General features: G+C 34.0%; 3 protein-coding genes across 3 annotated transcripts; 1 reads left to right on the top strand and 2 right to left on the bottom strand.

Moving 5' to 3' along the window:
- LOC105157430 (putative late blight resistance protein homolog R1A-3) lies at positions 1,135-4,161 on the bottom strand. The gene has a single exon (XM_011073840.2). It carries the CDS (start codon positions 3,912-3,914, stop codon positions 1,296-1,298), a length of 2,619 nt encoding a protein of 872 aa, XP_011072142.1. The 5' UTR covers positions 3,915-4,161; the 3' UTR covers positions 1,135-1,295.
- LOC105157232 lies at positions 11,523-17,189 on the top strand. Its single transcript, XM_011073583.2, has 6 exons — positions 11,523-11,662; positions 11,744-13,308; positions 13,414-14,409; positions 14,724-14,949; positions 16,294-16,436; positions 16,612-17,189. Exons 2-6 carry the CDS (start codon positions 11,761-11,763, stop codon positions 16,918-16,920), a joined length of 3,222 nt encoding a protein of 1,073 aa, XP_011071885.1. The 5' UTR covers positions 11,523-11,662; positions 11,744-11,760; the 3' UTR covers positions 16,921-17,189.
- LOC105157231 lies at positions 17,493-20,718 on the bottom strand. The gene is made up of 8 exons (XM_011073580.2): positions 19,332-20,718; positions 19,219-19,252; positions 18,925-19,128; positions 18,755-18,844; positions 18,589-18,654; positions 18,402-18,493; positions 18,274-18,321; positions 17,493-18,015 (listed from the first exon to the last, which is right to left on the bottom strand). The coding sequence occupies exons 1-8, from the start codon at positions 19,709-19,711 to the stop codon at positions 17,898-17,900; spliced, it is 1,032 nt and encodes a 343-aa protein (XP_011071882.1). The 5' UTR covers positions 19,712-20,718; the 3' UTR covers positions 17,493-17,897.

The raw sequence follows: 20,871 nt of genomic DNA, 5'->3' as shown, positions 1-20,871 counted from the left end.
ATAATAGAAACTCTCGTACTAAGGAGGGAAACTAGCCTTGACCGACATCGAAATAAAAAGAAAGAAAAACTTCCACAGACTCAGAGATTGATAATCCAAAAAAAATAAATTTCATGCTACCGCGATTTTAGATCACGGTGACACTTTTTGTAATATAAAAAAAAAAATGAGTAAAAAACGATTACTTAACAAAATGTGGTGCTGCCTGTATCTATAATAAATTCAAATTCACCCCAATTCTGCAATTTTTTTTTTAATATTTTTAAAATAATTTCTCCGATGAAATCGTAGAGAGGCAGCACAAAAGACTAAATGGCAGTTGAGTCAATCCTTGTGGAAGTTGCCACCCTTTCCAGTAGGGAATGAACAAAAGTATTTTCCATCTCCTTGAACCATTTTGGATATATTTGAATTGGTAGAATCCAACTCCTTATGAAATGGTTAATGATACAATCAACCAATGAATTGTGACTTAATTATTCCATTGATAGGATTCATCCAGTCGAAGTAACTAAGAACTTCGAATTTAAGTAATACTATTATTGAATCATCAGAACTACTTCGATATCTCTTTTTTGTTTCTATCCCCGGAAATTTTTTGTGAATCCATAGAACTTTCGTTCTTCTATTTCTTCATTCCGAACTGTTATTTCAATTCTTCCATTTTTTTCTTGATTTCATCTCTTTATTCAGTTAATTCACAGTCACAACGATACGAAAGGACTTCTATTCAAACCCACACAGTAGTAGGGCAAATGAAATATATCTTTAATTCATATATAACTAGTCAATATCTAATATCACATATACATGCCTTTCTTTCATAACGTAAACCATTAGATTCAATCGGATTCGAGAATCAATCCATTTTTGTAGGAATCCTATTTTTTGTAAATTCTTTTCTCCCTTCCGTTTTCTTTATCATTATTTCAACCGAATACAATCTAAATGGGCAAACTTAATTGATTAGGGCGAATTATTGAATAGAAATATCATTATTTGATTGATCGAAGTTCATGCAATTTATTATTTATTAATATTTTCTTTTGATCAATTATTGAATAAAATCAACTGTAAGGTAGATGAATTAATAATGTAAACAAGTAAAAATAATTTAATAAGATTTTCCCCAACATTGGTAATTTAATAGATGGGCAATTGAGGAATCATATTTGATTAATTTATATTTACATATATAATAAATCCACAAAACCAACATATTTTGAATGACAAACTATAATTTATCCAAATAAAAATCATGTCACATATATATATATATATGTAATGCCTCGGAATTAGACAGTAACTTGTTTTCCACCTACATAAACATAAAGGCTCTCATTTCCATTTTCTCTTTGGACATTCAGTATTTCCATTGCCGAATTGATGACAGACTCACTGCATTTATCCAAATGAATGGATTGTAGTGTGTTTATATCTCCAATGCTTAAAGGGATTTCTTTCAATTTACGAATCTTTTCGAGAGAAAGGCTCTGGAGATTTGGAAAATGGACATCCTCTGCTCCCCACCGTACCAAATAACAATCCCAAATGGACAACGTTTTCAGCCGAAGAAATTCCCCTTCAATCGGATTCCACTCTTGCCCAGTGGTGGCATCATGTAGTTTAAACACTTCAAGATTGGGCAACGAAGAACCAATTATCGTCATCTTGTGCCAAGGAATAGAGCAGAAGGACAAATCCAACTTCTTAAGTGAAGTCGGGAAGGCTATGTTCTCCAAGTGAGAATAGTAAGCAACATAGAGTGATTCAAGTTTATCAAGACGCGCAAGATTGTAAAGAGAGTAGCGATTATCCTGAGGGAACTCCATATAATTAGCATGTAGTTCCCTCATATTTGGGACTCTTTTAACAACCTCCTCAGAACACTTAAAAGCCCCTGACGAAAGAGTACTTAGATTTTCCAGGACAGTTGATTCTTGTCCTTCCAATTGATTAGTTAGTGGATCAGGCAATCTATGAACTCCAAGCTTGAGATGCCTAAGTTTCGGTATCTCCCAAACTTCAGATGGCACAACTAACATGTCAAAAAATTCATAAACTAAATCGACATCCAAAATCTGTAGATTCCAAAGTAGAGAAATCGTACTAGCAAGTAGAAGTTCTCCTGTAATCCAATATTCATCATGGCAACGATAGTCATTAACCTCAAGGCACCGCAACTTTGTGTGGTGGGGAAATGTGAATGATTGATTATAAATAAGTTCAAGTGCCTTCACCCATCTTAAGCTATTCAGATTTGGATACACATTATTACAGGCCTCGCATACAGATGGACTGGCAACTCCACCAAAAACTTGTTTTATCTTAATCTGCCTGCCCAGCTTGTCACTACACAGGAAGCAATCATGACTTTCTTCGGGTTCTCTAGGAAAAGAAATGTATTGTGTTTTAGGGACACGGATGAGATGTTCTCTGTTAGATTCCATAAAACATAGCTCCCTTAGAATGTCATGAATGTTGCATGTTTTTATTCTGCCGCTGCGCGTCCATTTACTAATAAAAATCAGATTCCTATCCGTAAGATCCTTCAAGTATTCCTCTGCAACTTCTTCCAGGCTTTTACCTTGTACTGGTTTTAGAAACCCCTCGCCGATCCATAATTTGATTAACTTGGACGCTTTGATTGTATCATCTTCAGGAAAAACTCTCATATAAAGAAAGCATGGTTTAAGATGAAGAGGCAAGCTGTTGTAACTCAAAGACAATATTTTTAAACAAGACTCATCATATCCAGATCTGACGAATGAGGTTACATTATCTTCAACAAACTTCCAATATTCTGGTGTTTTATTGGATTTTGAAAGAAGTCCACCAATTATTACAATTGCCAAAGGAAGTCCGCGGCATCCTTTCGCAATTTTCCTACCCATTTCTTCCAATTCTTGGCGTGGGCAACTCTGTTGTGCAAAGACTTTTTCACATAGTAGATCCCAACTTTTATTCTCGTCTAAAAGGTTCAATGTTAAATAATGATTGTCAAAACCTAAAGGACGAGCCACATCCAACAGCCTTGTAGTCACCAATATTCGACTTCCATTCCTATTATCTGGAAAGGACGATTTGAAATCTTCCCAAGCTTTGATACTCCACAAATCATCTAAAACAATCAAATACCTTTTACCAAATAAAAGTTTGTGCATATGTTCTCCTACTTCAGCTAGGTCTAAATCATCAGCAGCACTTGCTTCGATATTTTCGCAATTTATGAGATACTTTAGAAGAATTTCTCGAACACTATATTGTTGAGATATTGCAAACCAAATGCGTATATCAAAGCGATTGACGATATATGGATAATCAAAAGTATTTCGAGCTAGAGTTGTCTTACCAATACCTCCCATTCCCACTATTGGGAGGATCCGAAGATCAGATTCATCTCTAGTAAGCTCATCCACGACCTGAAGCAAGCGTTCGTCAAATCCCACCATAGTATTCTTGTCACCGGAAGGAACCGCAGTAGAACCCACAGACACCGAAACCATAGGCTGTTGTTCTTGGACGTCGACCCATTCTTCTTTAACCATCATCAACTTTTCGGTGATGGAATCAAGCTTCTCGATGATATTGTCCATATCTTGACAGAAAGATGAGAGGGCGAGCATATGAAGACTTTGATCTTGAGATCTTTCACCGAGTTGATTCACCACGTGGAAATCAATGATGTCATCTGCTTCATCAGCAACAACAGCTAGTTGCTTCGCCAGATCTTCCATTTCTGGGCTTATTCTCTGGGAATGAAGTTCGAGAAACCCTTGCAAGAACTCCACCTTTTCCTGCAAGCTTTGAATTTGATCTGTATCTAGATGAAGCCGATGACGACGAGCAGGGTGCTGGACATTGTCGAGAACATGCCTAAGAGAAACCAAAGATGCATAAGCTGCTACTGCCATCTGAATTGGTGCGAGTTCAAAGAAGAAACAAATACAAGATGTGTATATATGATGATCAGTTTCAAAGTAAACAAAGAAGCTTTGACTATATATAAATCCCAGACAATAATTGTGTGTTTTTCCTTAAACTATATTTTTTCAGACAGAACATTTGTCATCCCAACTTCTTAATTGTTTTCTGATGTTCAGCAGCACACTTCACAACGGTGACTTATTAAGTTGGGAAAGCTAAAACCCATCCATTGAAACAAGAGAATGTATTTGTATAAAGTATCCCACAAGTTGCAAATCTGTTAATTTCTACCTAAATATAAAGTTATATACAATTAATACGTTTGCCCATTATTAATTTTATCACATCTAATTTCAAATGTTTAGTAGTTATTTCTTATATGATCACTGTTATATGCAATACCATAACATATAATAATTATCATATTTTAATCTCTGTTTAATATTTTAATTTATTATTAATTTATACCAGGTTAAATAAATCTTTTTATAACCAAATTACTCTCGTACATCTTTATACTTAACCTAACTAAGCAGCCTGGATCAAGAATTGCATGTTCCAAAATAAGCTTTTAAATTAATTAGTCTTCTACTAATTATAATTTGTCTATATATATATATATATTGGTTAGGTAAAGTGTGAAAGAGAAAGTCAAAAGATTCACACATAACTAATCAAATTCTTGCTACATTAATTTTAATCTAATATTCAATACCAATCAATTGGGCAATTTAATAAAATGAGTTTGTAATCTTCATATTTTATTTGTTTGTTGTCGTAATCTCAGCCCATATCCACATAAACACAAACAACAACATGGCATCTTAGTCTTTTCAAAATCAGTAAATGTGATACGCCGTATTTCTGCACATATATATATATCAAATAAATCAAGATACATGTTTTAAAATTAAAAATTGTGATTAATATGAATAAATAATGTATGGTTGATAAATATTAAGGATAAGATAGGTTAAAAAATGAAGTAGGCCATTTAAATCAAATAAGTAATTATATTTACATAAATATTTTAAAATTTAATGTTGTTGTGTAACAGACGACCAGTGATATTTTTTTTTTAAATATAGTGCGGACAATTATAAATAAAATATGAATTATTAATTATATAATCAAAGTGGCCCACCAATAAGACGTAGTCCAATCGATAATTAATTTAATCAACTTTAATTAATTTAAATGTTGTTCTCATAAAAAAATAAAAAGGCGACGGGTAAACCGTCGCTATTAGTGGGCGGGTGAGGGGAGGTATTTGTTGAGAGATCCGATGGATATTCCCCACATTTATGGTTTCAATTGGTGAGCATTAAGGATAATAATTTGTACTACTTGATTCTCATGCATCATCCATTTCTATTTAACATTAAATATATTTTCTTCTCAGATTTAGTGCAATCATACGTAAATTTTTTGTAGTTTGAAAAAATTGCATTTAATACTCCTAAGTTTATTTCTATATAACAAATAAATTTCTTAATTAGTCAAAATTCACTGAGTTTGTAGATATCAACAAATAAATCAGAAAAAATCTATATTAGTCCTCGATTGACTTATTAACTTATTCCAAATCAAATAAATTTTTTTATGATCAAATTACACTCATATGTGTTTTCAAGCATTAATGCATACTGAAGAGGTATATATGACCAAATTATTTGACCTGCAATAAGTCAGTAATCAGTCAATCGAGAGTAAATATCAATTTTCATTCAGTTTTTTTTTTATTTATATCAGCAAATTTAATAAATTTTGACTAACAAGAAACTTATTTGTTAGACGGAAGCAAACCTCAGAGATGCTAGATATAATTTTTCAAACCATAGGGATTTATATATAATTACACCAAATCTCAGGGGAGGAGAGTGTAATTATCCCTAGCATATATTACTATTTTTCATTATCATGCCATTAATATTTAGTTGACTTTTTTTTTAGTGAAAAACGATATACTATTAAATTTTTTGAATAAGTTGATTACAAATTATCAATATTTAACAACTATCAATAACAATAACAATCATATACGATTCATCAATATCATACACTTATATTTAATCAACACCTATTATTAAAGTAAAATTATACCTATCAAAATCTATAATAATATCCCACACGTTAATGGAGTTCGAACCCACAATATCAAAATCGTGGAGCTCAAGTTCGCCAATTATATAAATCGGACCTCATCAACTAACATTTGATTAAATTTACATCAATAAAACAGTAATTAAAATTATTATATTAATATTTTAACAAATTAAGCAGTGTATCAGGTTGATCGATACGTTAATATAACAAAAAATAATAAAATATATTATAATAAATTCATATAAAGTGAGACAAATATTTATATATTTAATAAAACTCTAAATTTATGATTTCAAACTTATTCATAATAATTCAATTTTAATCCCTAATCTAAAGACATAATTATACATAGGGTTTATGGCTATGCCAAAATTCTTTCTTTAATTTACTTTTATAAATGAGGAGTACCTCAATTGGTGAAATTGAAGCATCATAACTATAAAATCATGAGTTCGAACCCCACCAACGTGTAGAATGTTAATTATTCTATTTTAGTAGAAGTTGTTAATTAGATATAGTAATCTAATATTAACTAAATGAAGGGACTTATTTATTAGACGGATGCAAACTTCAGGAGTACTACGTATAATTTTTCAAATCACAAGAGATACGTGTAATTACACCAAATCTTTAGGGAGGAGAGTATAATTGTCCCTTAAAAGTAACATGAATTTTAAAGTTAATGAAGAAATTATAGAGTTATTTAATGGATATAATCACACGTAAACTTTTTGTAATTTGAAAAATTACATTTAATACTTTTAAAGTTCTGTCTTTGAAAATTGTTCCTAAGGTTGAATTTGTCCAAAAAAAATTTATTTTCTAAATTAGAACGACTAGGGGCGGGTTTTGGAATGGATAAATTAATTTTCTCGTGGAACTTTTAGAACGGACTTTGTAATACTCGTACCTGAAACTGTTTTTATTTGTAATTGGAATAAATTTAGGAACGGGTTTTGGAATAGTAATCTGACACGGGTTTAGGAACGGTTTTGCTTGATTAGGAACATGTTTGTAGAACTATTTTAGTAATAGTATTAGGAATAGTCGTTCTTAATTTGGACCACATATTAAAAAGTGGAATAGCAATGGTATTTGGAACGGCTATCCACTAATTTGGAACACTTGGTTGAAATGGTTTTAGCGACGATATTTGTAACGGTTATTTACTTAAATTTGTATCATTTTCTTTACCATTACTAAAAACTTCATAATTTTTGAATTTTATAATTTTTTATAATTTATTAATATATTTAATCAATTTAAATAAATATATATTTTAATAAATTTTCATATATAATAAAATTAATTTAACAAAATTTTAAATAATTGTATTCATAAATTTGATTAATTGAATAAATATAAAATAATAGAATTTAAAAAATATTATGAAATACAAATATAAAATAATAGATATGTAAATAAAAGATACAGTAGAATTTAAAACGAATGGCACATGACTGATATATAAATACTAATCCAAACTTCCAAAACTAAAAATCAATTTTATTAAGTTATAAGTATGGTTCAAAATTTTAAATCAAGTGGTTTCCAACTAATAATTTTATTTTAATATTAATATTAGATAATTATTTTTAGATTGTAATTTTTTCATAATATAATGGATCTATCATTTTGATAATACTAATAAGTGCAATTTACGATTAAATATAAAAAATAATGAGAAACTCTTGAGTGTTTATTCCTATTTTGAAAAAATTTCCGTACCCTTAGTGGGGTACACTTTTAAATTGTACCTTACTGGGGTATATTGCTCATTGTTTATTAATGAAATTTTTTATAAAAACAATCCAAAAGAAGGAGCTTAATTTGACTAATATTTTATTTTACTATAGAATTTTTTAACATTATTATTTTTCTTTTCATATTAATTGGTTTGATACAAGATAATATAATATAATCATTAGCAAATATGAAGTACAAAATTTCAATTTTAAATATTTTTAAGGCTAAAATACACTTTGCACCCTAAATTATTATTGATGGAATATTTTTCCCTCTGAATTAATAAATACAACACTTAACCTCATGGTTGGACAAAAATGGCCCTCGTGTCTTGAATAATTATATTATTCTTAATATATTTTAGTATTTTGCACATTAAATAATTATCAAATTATTTCTTAATTAAATACTTTTATTACATGAAGAATTTCCAGTATAAATTAATACACAACAAATATAATACAATTAACAACTCATATATGCTTTTTAAAATAAATTGACAAATATATATGCTTAACCAAAAGTTAAACATTTGTAGGAAAAAATAAATAAACAAATAAATGTATTTTATCATATTTTTTAAAGAAAATATATTCAAATAGTCGATATGTAATTATTCACTTTTATCTAAAATAATATAGTTAATAACTTAATTTTATTACCATATTAACAAAATCTTTTCATGATTTTTTTTTTTTTGTATTTATTGTACTCGTGCATTAATTAATTTTGAGTATGTAAAATATAATACAATTTAAACTATTTAACTCACTCATTATATTTTACTTAATTATAATTAAAAGATATTTTCTCCAATTAAAAAATAATAATTAAACTTAAAATGAAAAATTATTTAAAAAATAGGGTATGGATGAAAAATGTTGGTGCAAGCAAAAACAATATACACATTTTTTTCAAATTTTGTCCCTCATGTATTTTTTTAGACTTATAAAGGGATAAATATAATATATATATACATATATATATGAATGATGTTAAGATCTTTACCTTTTTTTCCCTCCTAAGTATAAAATTGTTATAAGAAATTGTAAATAAGGGAAAAAATTAGAATTTTATGCAATTGATTTTTTGCTAATGTCAGCATTTTTCGTTTAAATTCTAACAAAATGGATTAGGTGTAAACAATGAATTTTTTTTAAAGGGTTATAGGTGTGATTTCAAATTTTTTTTGGGCGAAAATGTAATTCAATTTTTAGAGGAGGTCTAAGTGTAATTAACTCTAAATAATATCATGTCCTTAATATTTTTATGGCTAACTATAAATAATATAATTACCTCTAAAGATTAGTTGTAAATGTGCATTGCACGTCATGCTTCCTAGTATTTATAAAAGTATGAATCAGCTAAAAAAATTTATTTTTTTATTTACTTAAATTAACCTTGTACCATTAATTTTTAATGATAAAAATATAAATAATATACTTAATAATTCTTACTGATGCCCAAAATTATTGTACCCAACCTAATTAAGTGATCTAGTCACTCAAAGTTTCAATTTACACAATAAAAAAGTCTGGAGATACCCAGGGCCCAAGAGGGAATGACCCCTTGATGGGCTAGATCCCAAGCAAGTGGGTTTATTAGAGATGGGCTATGCCCTAAATACACTGGCCCAAGACATTTGGTGTTTATAAGGCAGCTGAGTTGACTATCATTCTTGAGTGACGGATAGCCATTTGCACGCATCTAGTGGGAAGGCGCCCACATGAATTGTGATAAGGACGGGAGGATATACCTCACCCCCTAACTGTCTCTAAGAATCTCAAGGCGCATCCCTCAGAGAGCCTATCACCTGCAGCCCTCCCCCGCAACCAGAATGCCACAAAGGTTTCTACTAACAATTCCAGACCCTAAGGAAACTAATCTATAAGCAACCGCCAAGCGGAGTCCTCCAGGAACTTGCCTCTTCATCCGTTAAACTGACCACTATAAAAATAATTGCAAAATATAACGTATAATTCTATTGAAATTGTGTTTTATTTAATTATTGATTATATTCATTAAATAACTCTTTAATTTCTTCATTAACTTTAAAATTCATGTTAGTTTTACCGGACAATTACACTCCTTTATCCTAAGAGTTGGTGTAATTATACGTAAACTCCTTGTAATTTGAAAAATTATATGTAACACTCTTGAAGTTTGCTTTCGTCTAATAAATAAGTTCCTTCCTTTAGTCAAAATATACCGAATTTGCTGATAATAAAATCAGGAAAAAAACAATCTATATTAACCCCTTGTTGACTTATTACTGACTTATTATAGGGCAAATAAACATTTTTACAACTAAATTACCCTCATACGTCTTCACGCGTTAATACATTTGAGGAGGTATATTTTCATCGTTAAAATAATAGTTTAGTTTGAAAAAATTATTCGACTTGTAATAAGTCAGTAATTAGTCAACCGAGGGTAAATATAAATTTTCATTCAACTTTCTTGTTAATCTCATCAAATTCAGTGAATTTGACTAATAAAGGAACATATTTATTAGACGGAAGCAAACTTCAAAGGAGCTAAATGTAATTTCACAGATCATAAGGAATTTACGTGTAATTACACCAAAACCTCATAAAATGGGGGTGTAATTATCTCTAATTTTAACATGTATTTGAGGTTTGTTTGCCATGAAATCAGGACTTTGGTTCTTGCAAGCTAATGTAGTGTCAATAGATCAAGATTTTGGTTCTTGGCGGACAGTGCCTTTACAATCTACTGTATTAATTAAGTCATTGCACTTGTTCAAGCACAATTGTCCCTGTTTGGATCATGAATTCACATCCCTAATTTTCCATTTTTATTTATGTAATTGAAACAATTAAAAAAAAGGAAGATAATTACATTCACACCCCTAATTTATAATTTATTTACATAAATTATTCATATCTTTTACAAAGTTATACATACAGTCTCAGAAATTTCAACATCATTTATACAGATCATCTCTATTTTTTAAAAAATTACAAACACAACCCAAAAATATTAACATTATTGGACAAACTACCATACTTTTTTACTGTCAAGAGTAATATTTGTAATTACACAAAAGTTAGGATTGATTTGTGTAGATAAATCACAGATCAGGATTTTGTAAATACAATGATCCCAAAAAACCAACAGTTATGAAAAAAAAAAGTGAATCTATCATAAGAAAAGTCCAAAAGTTTTACCAAATTCTCGAAAGTATAAAAAATCGTCACGATTAAATCTATTTTTTTGAATGCATAAAGCTCTACAAGTACCGTCTGCCTCAATAAGACCTGTTCCGATGGATTTTCTATTACACTTTGATCACTTATTCTTCTTGAAACTATACATTACTACCATTCTGGTGTGTTAACGAGTTTTAGAATGAAGTTCAATAAATCATTATTATCCAACTTGAATTTTTCATAGGATTTCATTATTTATATATATATAAATATATATATAATAATACATATATATTCAAAACATAATAAAATATTTATTGATGATATTATCCATTATGATGAACCAAAATAATGGGATATCAATCAAACTATTTGTCATCTGCTACCTTTATGGGTTTTGGGGGCCCAAAATAATTCAAAAGCCCAATCTAGAAAAGATATTAAATAGGCCCAATCTGTCCAGCCCATATAGGTTTTGATCCAATTTCAGATAATGAGCTCAAGTAAGCGCCTTTATAGATTTATATGCCTTAAAATTAAAAAGCGCACGACGTAGAGTTTGGTCCTCCTGAAACAAAAACTAAAATCGTGTTTACATCAAATCCCTCCATTTCATCTTCAAGATCTGAAATACTCCTCAATCATTCTCTCTCTCTCTCTCTCTCTCTCTCTCTCTCTCTCTCTCTCTCTCCCCGCTTGAATCTTCGAAGGTGAAATCTCTTCTCAGTTTGTTTGAAGACATCTTTTATTGTTTCTGCTTATTTGCAATCTAAATTTGGGTTTTCGTACAGTTGTGAGGTTAAATGAGATGATAAACGGGGAGGGGGCTGAGGAGAAACCAGCCTCTGCGGTCGCCTCTCCGTGTGATCCTCCCGGCGATCAGGACTCGGACGGTGGGGATGATTTGTCGCACTACTCCTCCTGCGGAGGGGAATCGGAGTACGAGAGGTACTGTAGTGCCAGCTCGGTGATGGGTACCCCTAGTTTTCGTAGTAGCTCATTTCAAGATTCTGATTTTGGGTCATTCAAAAGCTTCAAACTTGGAGGTGAGAGTACTAGTTTTAAGAATCTTGGGGCAGAACGGGTATTATCGAGTTATCAAGAATCCAAGTGTGGAAGTGGCTCCAGTAAGGGGGATGAGTTTGATTGTGATAAGGGTAACGGGACGTTGAATTTGAACGGGAGGATGGAGAGCTTTTCCGTGAGCAATGTTGATTTGCAGGGAAATTTTGATGTGGATGGTAATTGGGGAAATGAGGTTGTAATAGAGAATGAAAGTAAGGGAAACAGTGAGGGAACTGCGAGAGTTTCAGCTGAGTTTGTGGAGTTTGGTAGGGAGTATTGTTATAGGAGTGTGGAGAAAGGGTGTGATAAGGGAGAGGGGTTGGAAATTGATGGAGGTGAGGATGGGAACTTATTGGATGAAGGTGACGCTTCTTCAAGGTATGAACACTCAGAGGGTGAGGATTCGATGTTTGGATATGGTAGTGATGATGATAGGAAGATTGATATCTATTACAGGAAGAATGCACATCTTTTTCACGGTGAAGAAAGTGGGACAAAAGAAAATCAGCTAGTTATGAATTCCACAGTGGCCTTTGGTTCCAATGATTGGGATGACTTTGATCAGGAAAGCAGAGAGACTCCTATTGGATCAATGGTTTGGGATGAAATTCAGGGCGGAAGACAGACTAGTCTGCCAAGTGGTATTAGCTCCTTAAGTTTTGCTACTGCTAATTCTGTTACATATCCGAATATGCTTTTGGAAGAACGACATGATGAAGTCCGAAGTACTCATGCAGCTCCTAACCAATTTCCTGCTGGTGGTCAACTAGTAGAATCTAATATGAATGCTTCATCCACAAATACCAATCTTTTGAAACTTGACAGTCGATTTGAAGATGTAAAAAGAGTACTTGTTTCAGGTAATCAAGTTAGTGATATGGACGAATTGTCTGAGTATCTTGGACTTAGTCCTGGTCACAATATATTTCCAACAAATAAGGATCCACCAGCAACAGAAGCCCTGGAAAATGAGGAGTTGGAAATTGGTGAAACTGAATCTGTAATGAAACATCAAGACACGGCCACCAGTGAGATCACAGCCATTCGTCATGATATTGTCTTAGAAAATCGGGATTTAGAGGAAAAAAAATTGGACCCTCTTTCTGAATGTGCAGTCAATAACCAGAATCTGCTTCCAACAACAAGTAAGGAAGTTAGAGAGGCCAAATTATCTGAAGACAACAGTTCCTTTGAAATGTCATCGATTGCTGATACTACTATGAGCACCACAATGAAGAAAAACTTTTCTTTTGCATTTGATCAAATTGAAGATCATTTTGTGCCAGCAAAGGTAAGTTATCTGCTGAGATTTTTTACTAAAAATTTTGATTGGGTGGTCATTCTCTCAATGTTAAAAAGCATAGTATTTTAATTTTTGTCATTTGATATCTTGCAGAGTAGGGGTTTCGAGTTAAATGATTTCTATGATGAAATTGTTAATGATATGGAAGATATACTACTAGACTCAGGTGATCCCCCTGGGTCTAGGTTCGCCCATGGTGGTAGGATATATCAAACCCAATTTCCTCAGCCATCGAGAGATGGTGGCTCTACTGCTTCTACATCTGGCACAGATTATGCTTATAATTGGAGTCAGCAACCTCTTAAGATTGATAGAATTGAGGTGGTGGGTGCAAGACAAAAGAAAGGTGATGTTTCATTCAGTGAGCGGCTGGTTGGAGTCCAAAAATACACAGTTTATAAGATAAGAGTTTGGAGTGGGGAAGACCATTGGGAGGTGGAGCGCCGTTATCGTGACTTTAGTACTTTGTATTATCGGTTGAAGAAACTATTTGCTGACCATGGCTGGATCCTTCCATCACCCTGGTCTTCTGTTGGAAGAGAATCCAGAAAGCTTTTTGGTAATGCTTCGCCCAGTGTCATTGCTGACAGAAGTGTTCTTATCCAAGAGTGTTTACAATCTGTTATCCATGCTAAATTTTCCTCTGGCTCCCTCAATCCGCTCATTGGTTTCCTCTCTCCATCGGAAGGGATGCCCGATTCTCCTGCATCTGATTCTAATGCATCTCCATCACCATTTTTCAACAGAAGCACACAGATGGAAAATTGTTCGACCTTAGGACAGACTGTTTCCCTTGTTGTACAGAGTCGCCCTTTGAAATCAATGAAACAGATGCTAGATTCACAACATCATAAATGTGCAGGATGCCACAGAAACTTTGATGATGGAAGAACAAGGTTGCAGGAATTCGCGCAGACACTAGGTTGGGGCAAACCTCGTCTTTGTGAATACAGTGGCCAGTTATTCTGCTCTTTGTGCCATAACAATGACACTGCTGTCTTGCCTGCCAGAGTTCTGCATTATTGGGATTTTACTCAATACCCAGTATCTCAGCTGGCTAAATCATATTTGGATTCTATTAATGACCAGGTAATCAGAATTAGTGCTGAAAGAATTGTAGATATGTTGTACTTTTATATGAAGAATCAACGTATGAAAGCTAGCATCAATAACTATGTTTGGACTAATATCCACTCAATTCTTGATATCCCTTTCACACTTCTCGCATTTAACATTAATTTGCTTTATACATTACCTCAAACTGGACCAAGTTGAAGACAGCAACAATTTGTCGACTCTTTTCACTTTGTCTACCTGCTAAACTGACTTGTAATCTAAGGTTGCATTGCATGGAAATTTATTAGATTTAATAATGATTTCCAATTTTTTTTCTTTTCTTGCAGCCAATGCTTTGTGTCAGTGCTGTTAATCCTTTGCTGTTTTCAAAAGTTCCAACATTGCAGCATGTGGCAAATCTCAGAAATAGAATAAGAGCAATGTTGCCATATGTCCGCTGCCCTTTCCGTAGATCCGTCTACAAAGGTCTTGGATCTCGGAGATATCTTCTTGATAGCAACGATTTTTTCGCTCTAAGAGACCTGATCAATCTGTCCAAGGGGGTGTTTTCAGGTGAAAGTTGAACGCACATACTTTGTTCTTCTAATTTGAGAAGAGAATTGAAATTTATTTGAGATGTGTTTGATTCTCCTGCTAATAACATGAAGGTAATATTCTGCATAACCAGATGCTGACATGGTGACATTATATTTCTTCCTGAAATGGAAAATAGGAGTAGATCTCAACTGATCTTTAAGAGGATTTAACAGTTTGCAATGGTGCTTGTTTCAGTGTTTGATGGTTGTTTGTTGGGTTGTTGAGGATGATGTTAGTGTGGTGATTCTTTGGCTGGTAGCTATAGTGGTGGAAATGTAGTGGATATGCTGGAAGGGGTGTATATGGTGCTTGCCATGGCTGGAGGTAGGCTTTGATGGTACTCCTGTAGGCAGATGTGACACCCCATCACAGATTGGCTGTTGGTGGGTGGCTAAAGTGAATGGTTATAAGGCTATAACTATCTCCCACTTGTCATCATATGCCTTACATTATGAGCCAGTTCCCTAGTGCCAATGAAATTGGCATGGCCAGGAGTCTACCCTAGATCCTTGTAGGAGGTGTTAGGTCTGATTCCATGTGTTGTATATTTGGGCCATCCTGCATTTTTGAGTGGACAATTTGTGCGATAAAAAGTGTTTATAAGGCCTTGGTTTTTTTTTCCTGGTCAATGTGGTATTAGCATTTTGAATTATTTGTGGTTGCCCAACAGTGGATTGGTGGTAGGATTGCAATCGAGGATCAACTTATTCTCTTTTCTTTTTCTGTTTCATCTTATAGTCATTGTTGGGCTGGACTGTGGTCCTGCTGATGGAGATAATGGTTCTCTTTCTGGGTCATATGGAATAGTGGTACCCTTTAAGTGTATGGTGGAGGTGGGTGCTTTTAGAGATTGGTCTTTGTTTTGTCTTCTTACTAGAGGTGCAGTGGGTAACTGCATATTAAGAGTTATGAGGGGAAGCCGGGAAGGAGAATTTTTGGGAAGTAACAGGATCTAGAATAATCTGCAGTCTAAAACTTTAGAAATGAACATCTAATTTATCCCATTTTCAAATAGGATAGGCCTTGGATTCCATTCTAAGAACGAATACTCCAGTTCCTTTGTGGACGAGTAAAAGCAAGATTGCTTTTGCACTCAGATGGTCCGAATATAATCCCATCAGCATTAATTTTTCTATGTATTTCTGTATATCATTTTATCAATTTTTCTATCTGGCCTCCCAATTCAAGCCTCAGGAAGTTATCTTCAACATCCATTGTTACTACTTTGTTTCGGTTGGCAATCAGGCTTTACTAAGAATAGCTAAAGAATTTCTTTTGTTTTTAAATCTTATATCATGACATTTAATTTTCTCATTACAGCATTACCCGTGATGGTTGAAACTGTCTCTCGTAAAATTGAGGAACATATCACCGAGCAATGCCTTCTGTGCTATGATGTTGGTGTCCCTTGTAGTGCTCGACAAGACTGTAGCAATCCACTTTCCCTCATTTTTCCTTTCCAGGTTGGTGTTATGTTCCATTCTTCGAGAGACGCTGTAAACAATAGACACACTAAGAGTCTTAATTCATGTCCGTATTAATGTGAATTTGCCTTCTCACTGGCCAATAAAGTTGAAGTTATATAACCACATACTATAACCCTGGGATTGCTCCTGACCGACAAAATTAAATGAACAGGAAGGAGAGGTCGGAAAGTGTAGATCTTGTGAATTGGTTTTCCACAAGAATTGCATCAAGAAAATAGCAAGCTGTCCTTGTGGTGCTCGTTTTAAACTGGAGGAGATGAAGCAAAGTGCCGATGGAGTAACCCGTAGTGCAAATAGCAATCTAAATTTACTGGGAGGAATGGCAGAATCGAGTACTGGACTTCTTTCTGGCTTGTTCGCCAAGGTAATTCCAGGAAGGTCTCAGATTCTGGGGAAACAAGACACGAAAGGCGTTGATAACGTTATTCTAATGGGTGCATTGCCGAACACCTCCCTCTGAACTCTATCATGGGCTTGTTATTTTCGCTGTTCAATCCAATAAATGGGGATTGCCATTGTTAATCCTGGAAGATCCTTAAGCCTTTTTACCTCCCATTTCTTCTTTTTTGAACCTGAGTGTATTCTTTTGTTACATATAGTCTCAGTTCACTCTTGTAACCAAGTGTATTCTTTGTAATGTAGTTTCAGCATAGGAGTGATGCATATATTCGTTCTTCCACTCTGTAGATATGATTTTTCACATTTTTACATATAAATGATTTTCTCAAATATTTTGGCTCAGACGAGACGGGCAACTTATGTTCGTTGGAATTAATTAAGTCAAGCATTCTTACGATGCCTGCCGACTGTGGGGATTGAAATTTGTGGCTATGGTAGTCGCCTAACAATGTACAACGAAATGGATTTCTCAGTTGTGAACTTGAAAACAAACAGCTATCATAATTCAAATTGAATTTTACGAGCAGCTTCAGATCAAGAAATACAGAGGCTAATGCACTGAAGTGAACACAAAAATTAAGAAAGCAGTCATGAATTCTAGTTGGTTGACAAAAGCACATCTGAAAGCAAAAAAAATAAAAAACCAATGAAGGCATGAAACTGGAAGAGAAAGCCAGGGTTACAGAAAATTTTTTACTGTGTATCTTTTCCTTTGAGATCTATATATAGTTACAAACTTACAACAATTATGGCTTCAAACTTTAATGATTCTATCATCAGAGTCAGTATCATCTGTACATGTCCCAAAACGTAAGTCGATTTCGAACAGAATTTGCTTCAGATACTAATGACATGAGATCCAGGAGATCTCCATAAGGGATATAAATTACCGGCGTTAATCTGTGTTTTTGTTAGCTATTGACTGGTATCGTTCATCGTTTTCCTGTACGAGAGTTGCACTGAGCAGAAAAAGCAGGCCGTTTTCCTTCAGAAGCATCGGCTTGCGCCTAAAACTCATCGTTTATTTCAGCAAGAGAATTACTGCAGACACCTGTAAGACTGAGGAAACCATTTTGACAGCAAACAATGCTTTGCCTTCATTATTAGAACGAATATGCCATAGCACGGTATGTGCATCAACGCCACAGTTGAATACCTGCAAAGTTCATATTGAAGAGGCCCTCCATTAGTTTCTATTGAAAACAGAGGGACATACAAGAACCAGACAGTATTCCAGCATGGTATCTGATCAAACATAAATATGACCATGTTGTAGTATTTGCTAACACATTAAAATTTTAAAACTTTCAGCAAGATTATGTATCTATTCACAGCCGGAAATTAGGAGGATGAGATTTTTTCTGGTTACATTTACGGTACATAAGATCAAAGGAGGCGAAGGCTTGCAGCTTACCATAATGGAGCGTATGAAGATGACAAATCAAGAAAAGGATAAGGCCACCTGATTCAGAAAGACTTCTGTTACTAGTGCGGCAAATGCATTTGCATTTAACTAAGAGGACGAGAAAAATGAAACATTACCAGATCGCGATGCAGGCATGGACAATCCATTGGAAAAGAACATAAACGGCAGTCCAGAGGAAAAAGTATCCGATTCTAAACCAAGGGAACCGCTGCAATAATGTCCGCAATGTCAAGAAAACAGTTTATGATAATGGGCTTAAAAATGTGAGATTGTATTAGAAAGCATAAGGGGCTTCTGATTTACCAAGCAATTTAAAGCAGTTTCTCCGAGGAGAAAAACAGCGTTGATTGAGTGCATGTTTATAATCAACTGCAGGGGAGGTTTTATACATTGATCAGAAACCTCAGAAGCAAAATGCTAGCTGGAAACATGAGAAGGCAGACTACAAAACAGAACATATGATACTTACAAAATTCAGATTGTAATCTTTAATGGCAAGAAATGGAACAAGTATGAACCAGAAGACGGTATCTGTCAGAATTACAGCTCCAGCATTCATCTTTGGACAGGAAGACAGGAAAAATTGTTAAAACTTCATTAAGAAAAGAATGTGAGAAACTGTATATCACTGAGATTTACTTGGAAAATGATTTGGAAAACATATGCCAATGATCCAGCTTTTTGGCGAACGACAGGTTCTTGATTGAGGTTCATGGCTTTTGTTGCATTATTCTGTGAAGTTGTAGAAGGCCCATAAGATCCACGTTCGGTGTCAAAATGCTGGTCGCCTTCAGTTCTGTTCCTATACCGACAACATCCGTGTATCGACAGCAAGGATCCGAGCTACAATAGAGATTTTAAATGTCAAAAGAAACAGAAGAAACATAGAAACAAATAGATTAGAGTTCAAACATGGGATAGACATTTACTCACCGCGAAATAAATGGTAATCAGCGTAAAAGTCCACCTGTTCAGCAACATTATGAATTACTACTCAAAACATGACTAATCAGATTAATTCAAATCAAGGAAAGACGACAACTTACTGAGTGTAGAAGTAAAATATGCTGCCTCCATCAACAGCTACATTCAGGATAAGCATCAGCAGAAGCACGAAAAAGGCGAAAACTCTGTATGTAAGCAGCCAACCAGGATGGATGCTCCGGAGACACGGCCTCCACACTTCATCCTCATATACGATTCCGGCCGGCTCTTCTTGTTGCTGGTTTTCTGTACTTCCTTCTTCTGAATTTCGTCGGCATTCATGCTTCGATATAAGAATCGATGCGAAAACCATCGACATTAGAACCCATATGGAACAGAGCAAGACCCTCCAGTTCAGCCAATAAGAAGCAGTTGTTGTGTCAACTGTCATGGCTGGCTGCCATGATTTTGTGGATCCTGTTATAAATGTCAAGAAACTCATGCTGTTCTTCCAGCTCTTCTAGTACTACTTCTGTCTTAATCCCAGTTCTGAAAATTTCCCAAATTCCAATCAAAGAAGTATGTCTGAGGTAGTAAGAATAGAAGCAAAACCTCCTGCCTAAAAAAATTGCCCAAGGTATGAAAGAATTGAACAGAACACAAAGAATAGAAGTTCTTGTTTCTCTAATAAGATGAGCAAGAGCTCTACAACTTCAAAAGACTTCCAACCGTAACGAAGACAGGATCGTTTGAAACAACTGAAACCTCAATTTCAGACAAAATTTTGAATAAAGAATGTGTTAGAAAACTCAGGATGATATAACCCAAAGATGGAAGAAACGAATTCAAGAATCGAAGAGGTTTATGTTATGATCTGTAGCCTATTGAGGTAATGACAACGACGAAAGCACGCAAAGCCGAATGCTCCAAGAAAGAATCAAATTCTTATGAAAAAGCAATGTTCCTAAGGACTTAAAAGAAACCATGAATGCTGAATTAAGACATCAATCCCATAACACAACTGTAGGATTACAACAAACTTGAGGGAGCAAAAAGACAGCTGGTCCAGCCATATTAATAACAGCAATGGCTGCTGAAAAACAGAAGATGATGTTTAAACAAATGAAGCAGCATATGAAATTGACCTACATTAACATCTGAAAGCAAGCAGAGATTCCAAACTTTGAGGGGCTATTTGCACAGAAAGATGGGAACAAAATACTATAACATATGTATTTAAATGAAAGATGGAGGAAAAGATGGCAAAGAGAGGTTCTTAATTGTAAGCAAAGAAAGGTTGGAATACTTACAGGAGAAACCTATACTATGTGGAGGTGTGTGGGGAGAGATGCTTTGCTTCATTGAAAAATCTTAAAAAATTAAAGAGGAGAGAGAAAGAGAGAGAGGAGAGAGAGAAAAGAACGGTGTGCTTTGAGCATAAGCTTCCACTTTTTTTTAATATTTGTTATCCCCATAAGATCTTGCAACAGGGACTGGTCTAAAACCTGTTTGCAATAAAACTCTATATTCCCATGCACATATAAAAATACTCAAAGACATGTTAGAAATGTAGGACTTGTCAACTTTTCTTGCACAGTTTTTTGCAGCCTTGATTTTAGTCTTTATGGGGTGGGGGGGGGGGGGGGGGGGGGGGGGGGGGGG

Source organism: Sesamum indicum, linkage group LG3, assembly GCF_000512975.1.
Source record: "Sesamum indicum cultivar Zhongzhi No. 13 linkage group LG3, S_indicum_v1.0, whole genome shotgun sequence".
In the NCBI taxonomy this organism is placed as follows: domain Eukaryota; kingdom Viridiplantae; phylum Streptophyta; class Magnoliopsida; order Lamiales; family Pedaliaceae; genus Sesamum; species Sesamum indicum.
Note: the sequence above shows the minus strand (reverse complement) of the source record. Positions and strands in the feature narration are given on the sequence as shown.

What these genes read in the sequence shown, in the direction of transcription:
- LOC105157430 (XM_011073840.2), bottom strand. Translation starts at nt 3,914, where the DNA reads ATGGCAGTAGCAGCTTATGCATCTTTGGTTTCTCTTAGGCATGTTCTC.
- LOC105157232 (XM_011073583.2), top strand. Translation starts at nt 11,761, where the DNA reads ATGATAAACGGGGAGGGGGCTGAGGAGAAACCAGCCTCTGCGGTCGCC. An exon ending in GTCCAAGGGGGTGTTTTCAG is followed by an intron (nt 14,950 to 16,293) that starts GTGAAAGTTGAA and finishes TTCTCATTACAG; the next exon opens with CATTACCCGTGATGGTTGAA. An exon ending in CCCTCATTTTTCCTTTCCAG is followed by an intron (nt 16,437 to 16,611) that starts GTTGGTGTTATG and finishes TTAAATGAACAG; the next exon opens with GAAGGAGAGGTCGGAAAGTG.
- LOC105157231 (XM_011073580.2), bottom strand. Translation starts at nt 19,711, where the DNA reads ATGAGTTTCTTGACATTTATAACAGGATCCACAAAATCATGGCAGCCA. An exon ending in ATATTTTACTTCTACACTCA is followed by an intron (nt 19,253 to 19,331) that starts GTAAGTTGTCGT and finishes GTTGCTGAACAG; the next exon opens with GTGGACTTTTACGCTGATTA. An exon ending in TCTTCATACGCTCCATTATG is followed by an intron (nt 18,016 to 18,273) that starts GTAAGCTGCAAG and finishes TGAACTTTGCAG; the next exon opens with GTATTCAACTGTGGCGTTGA.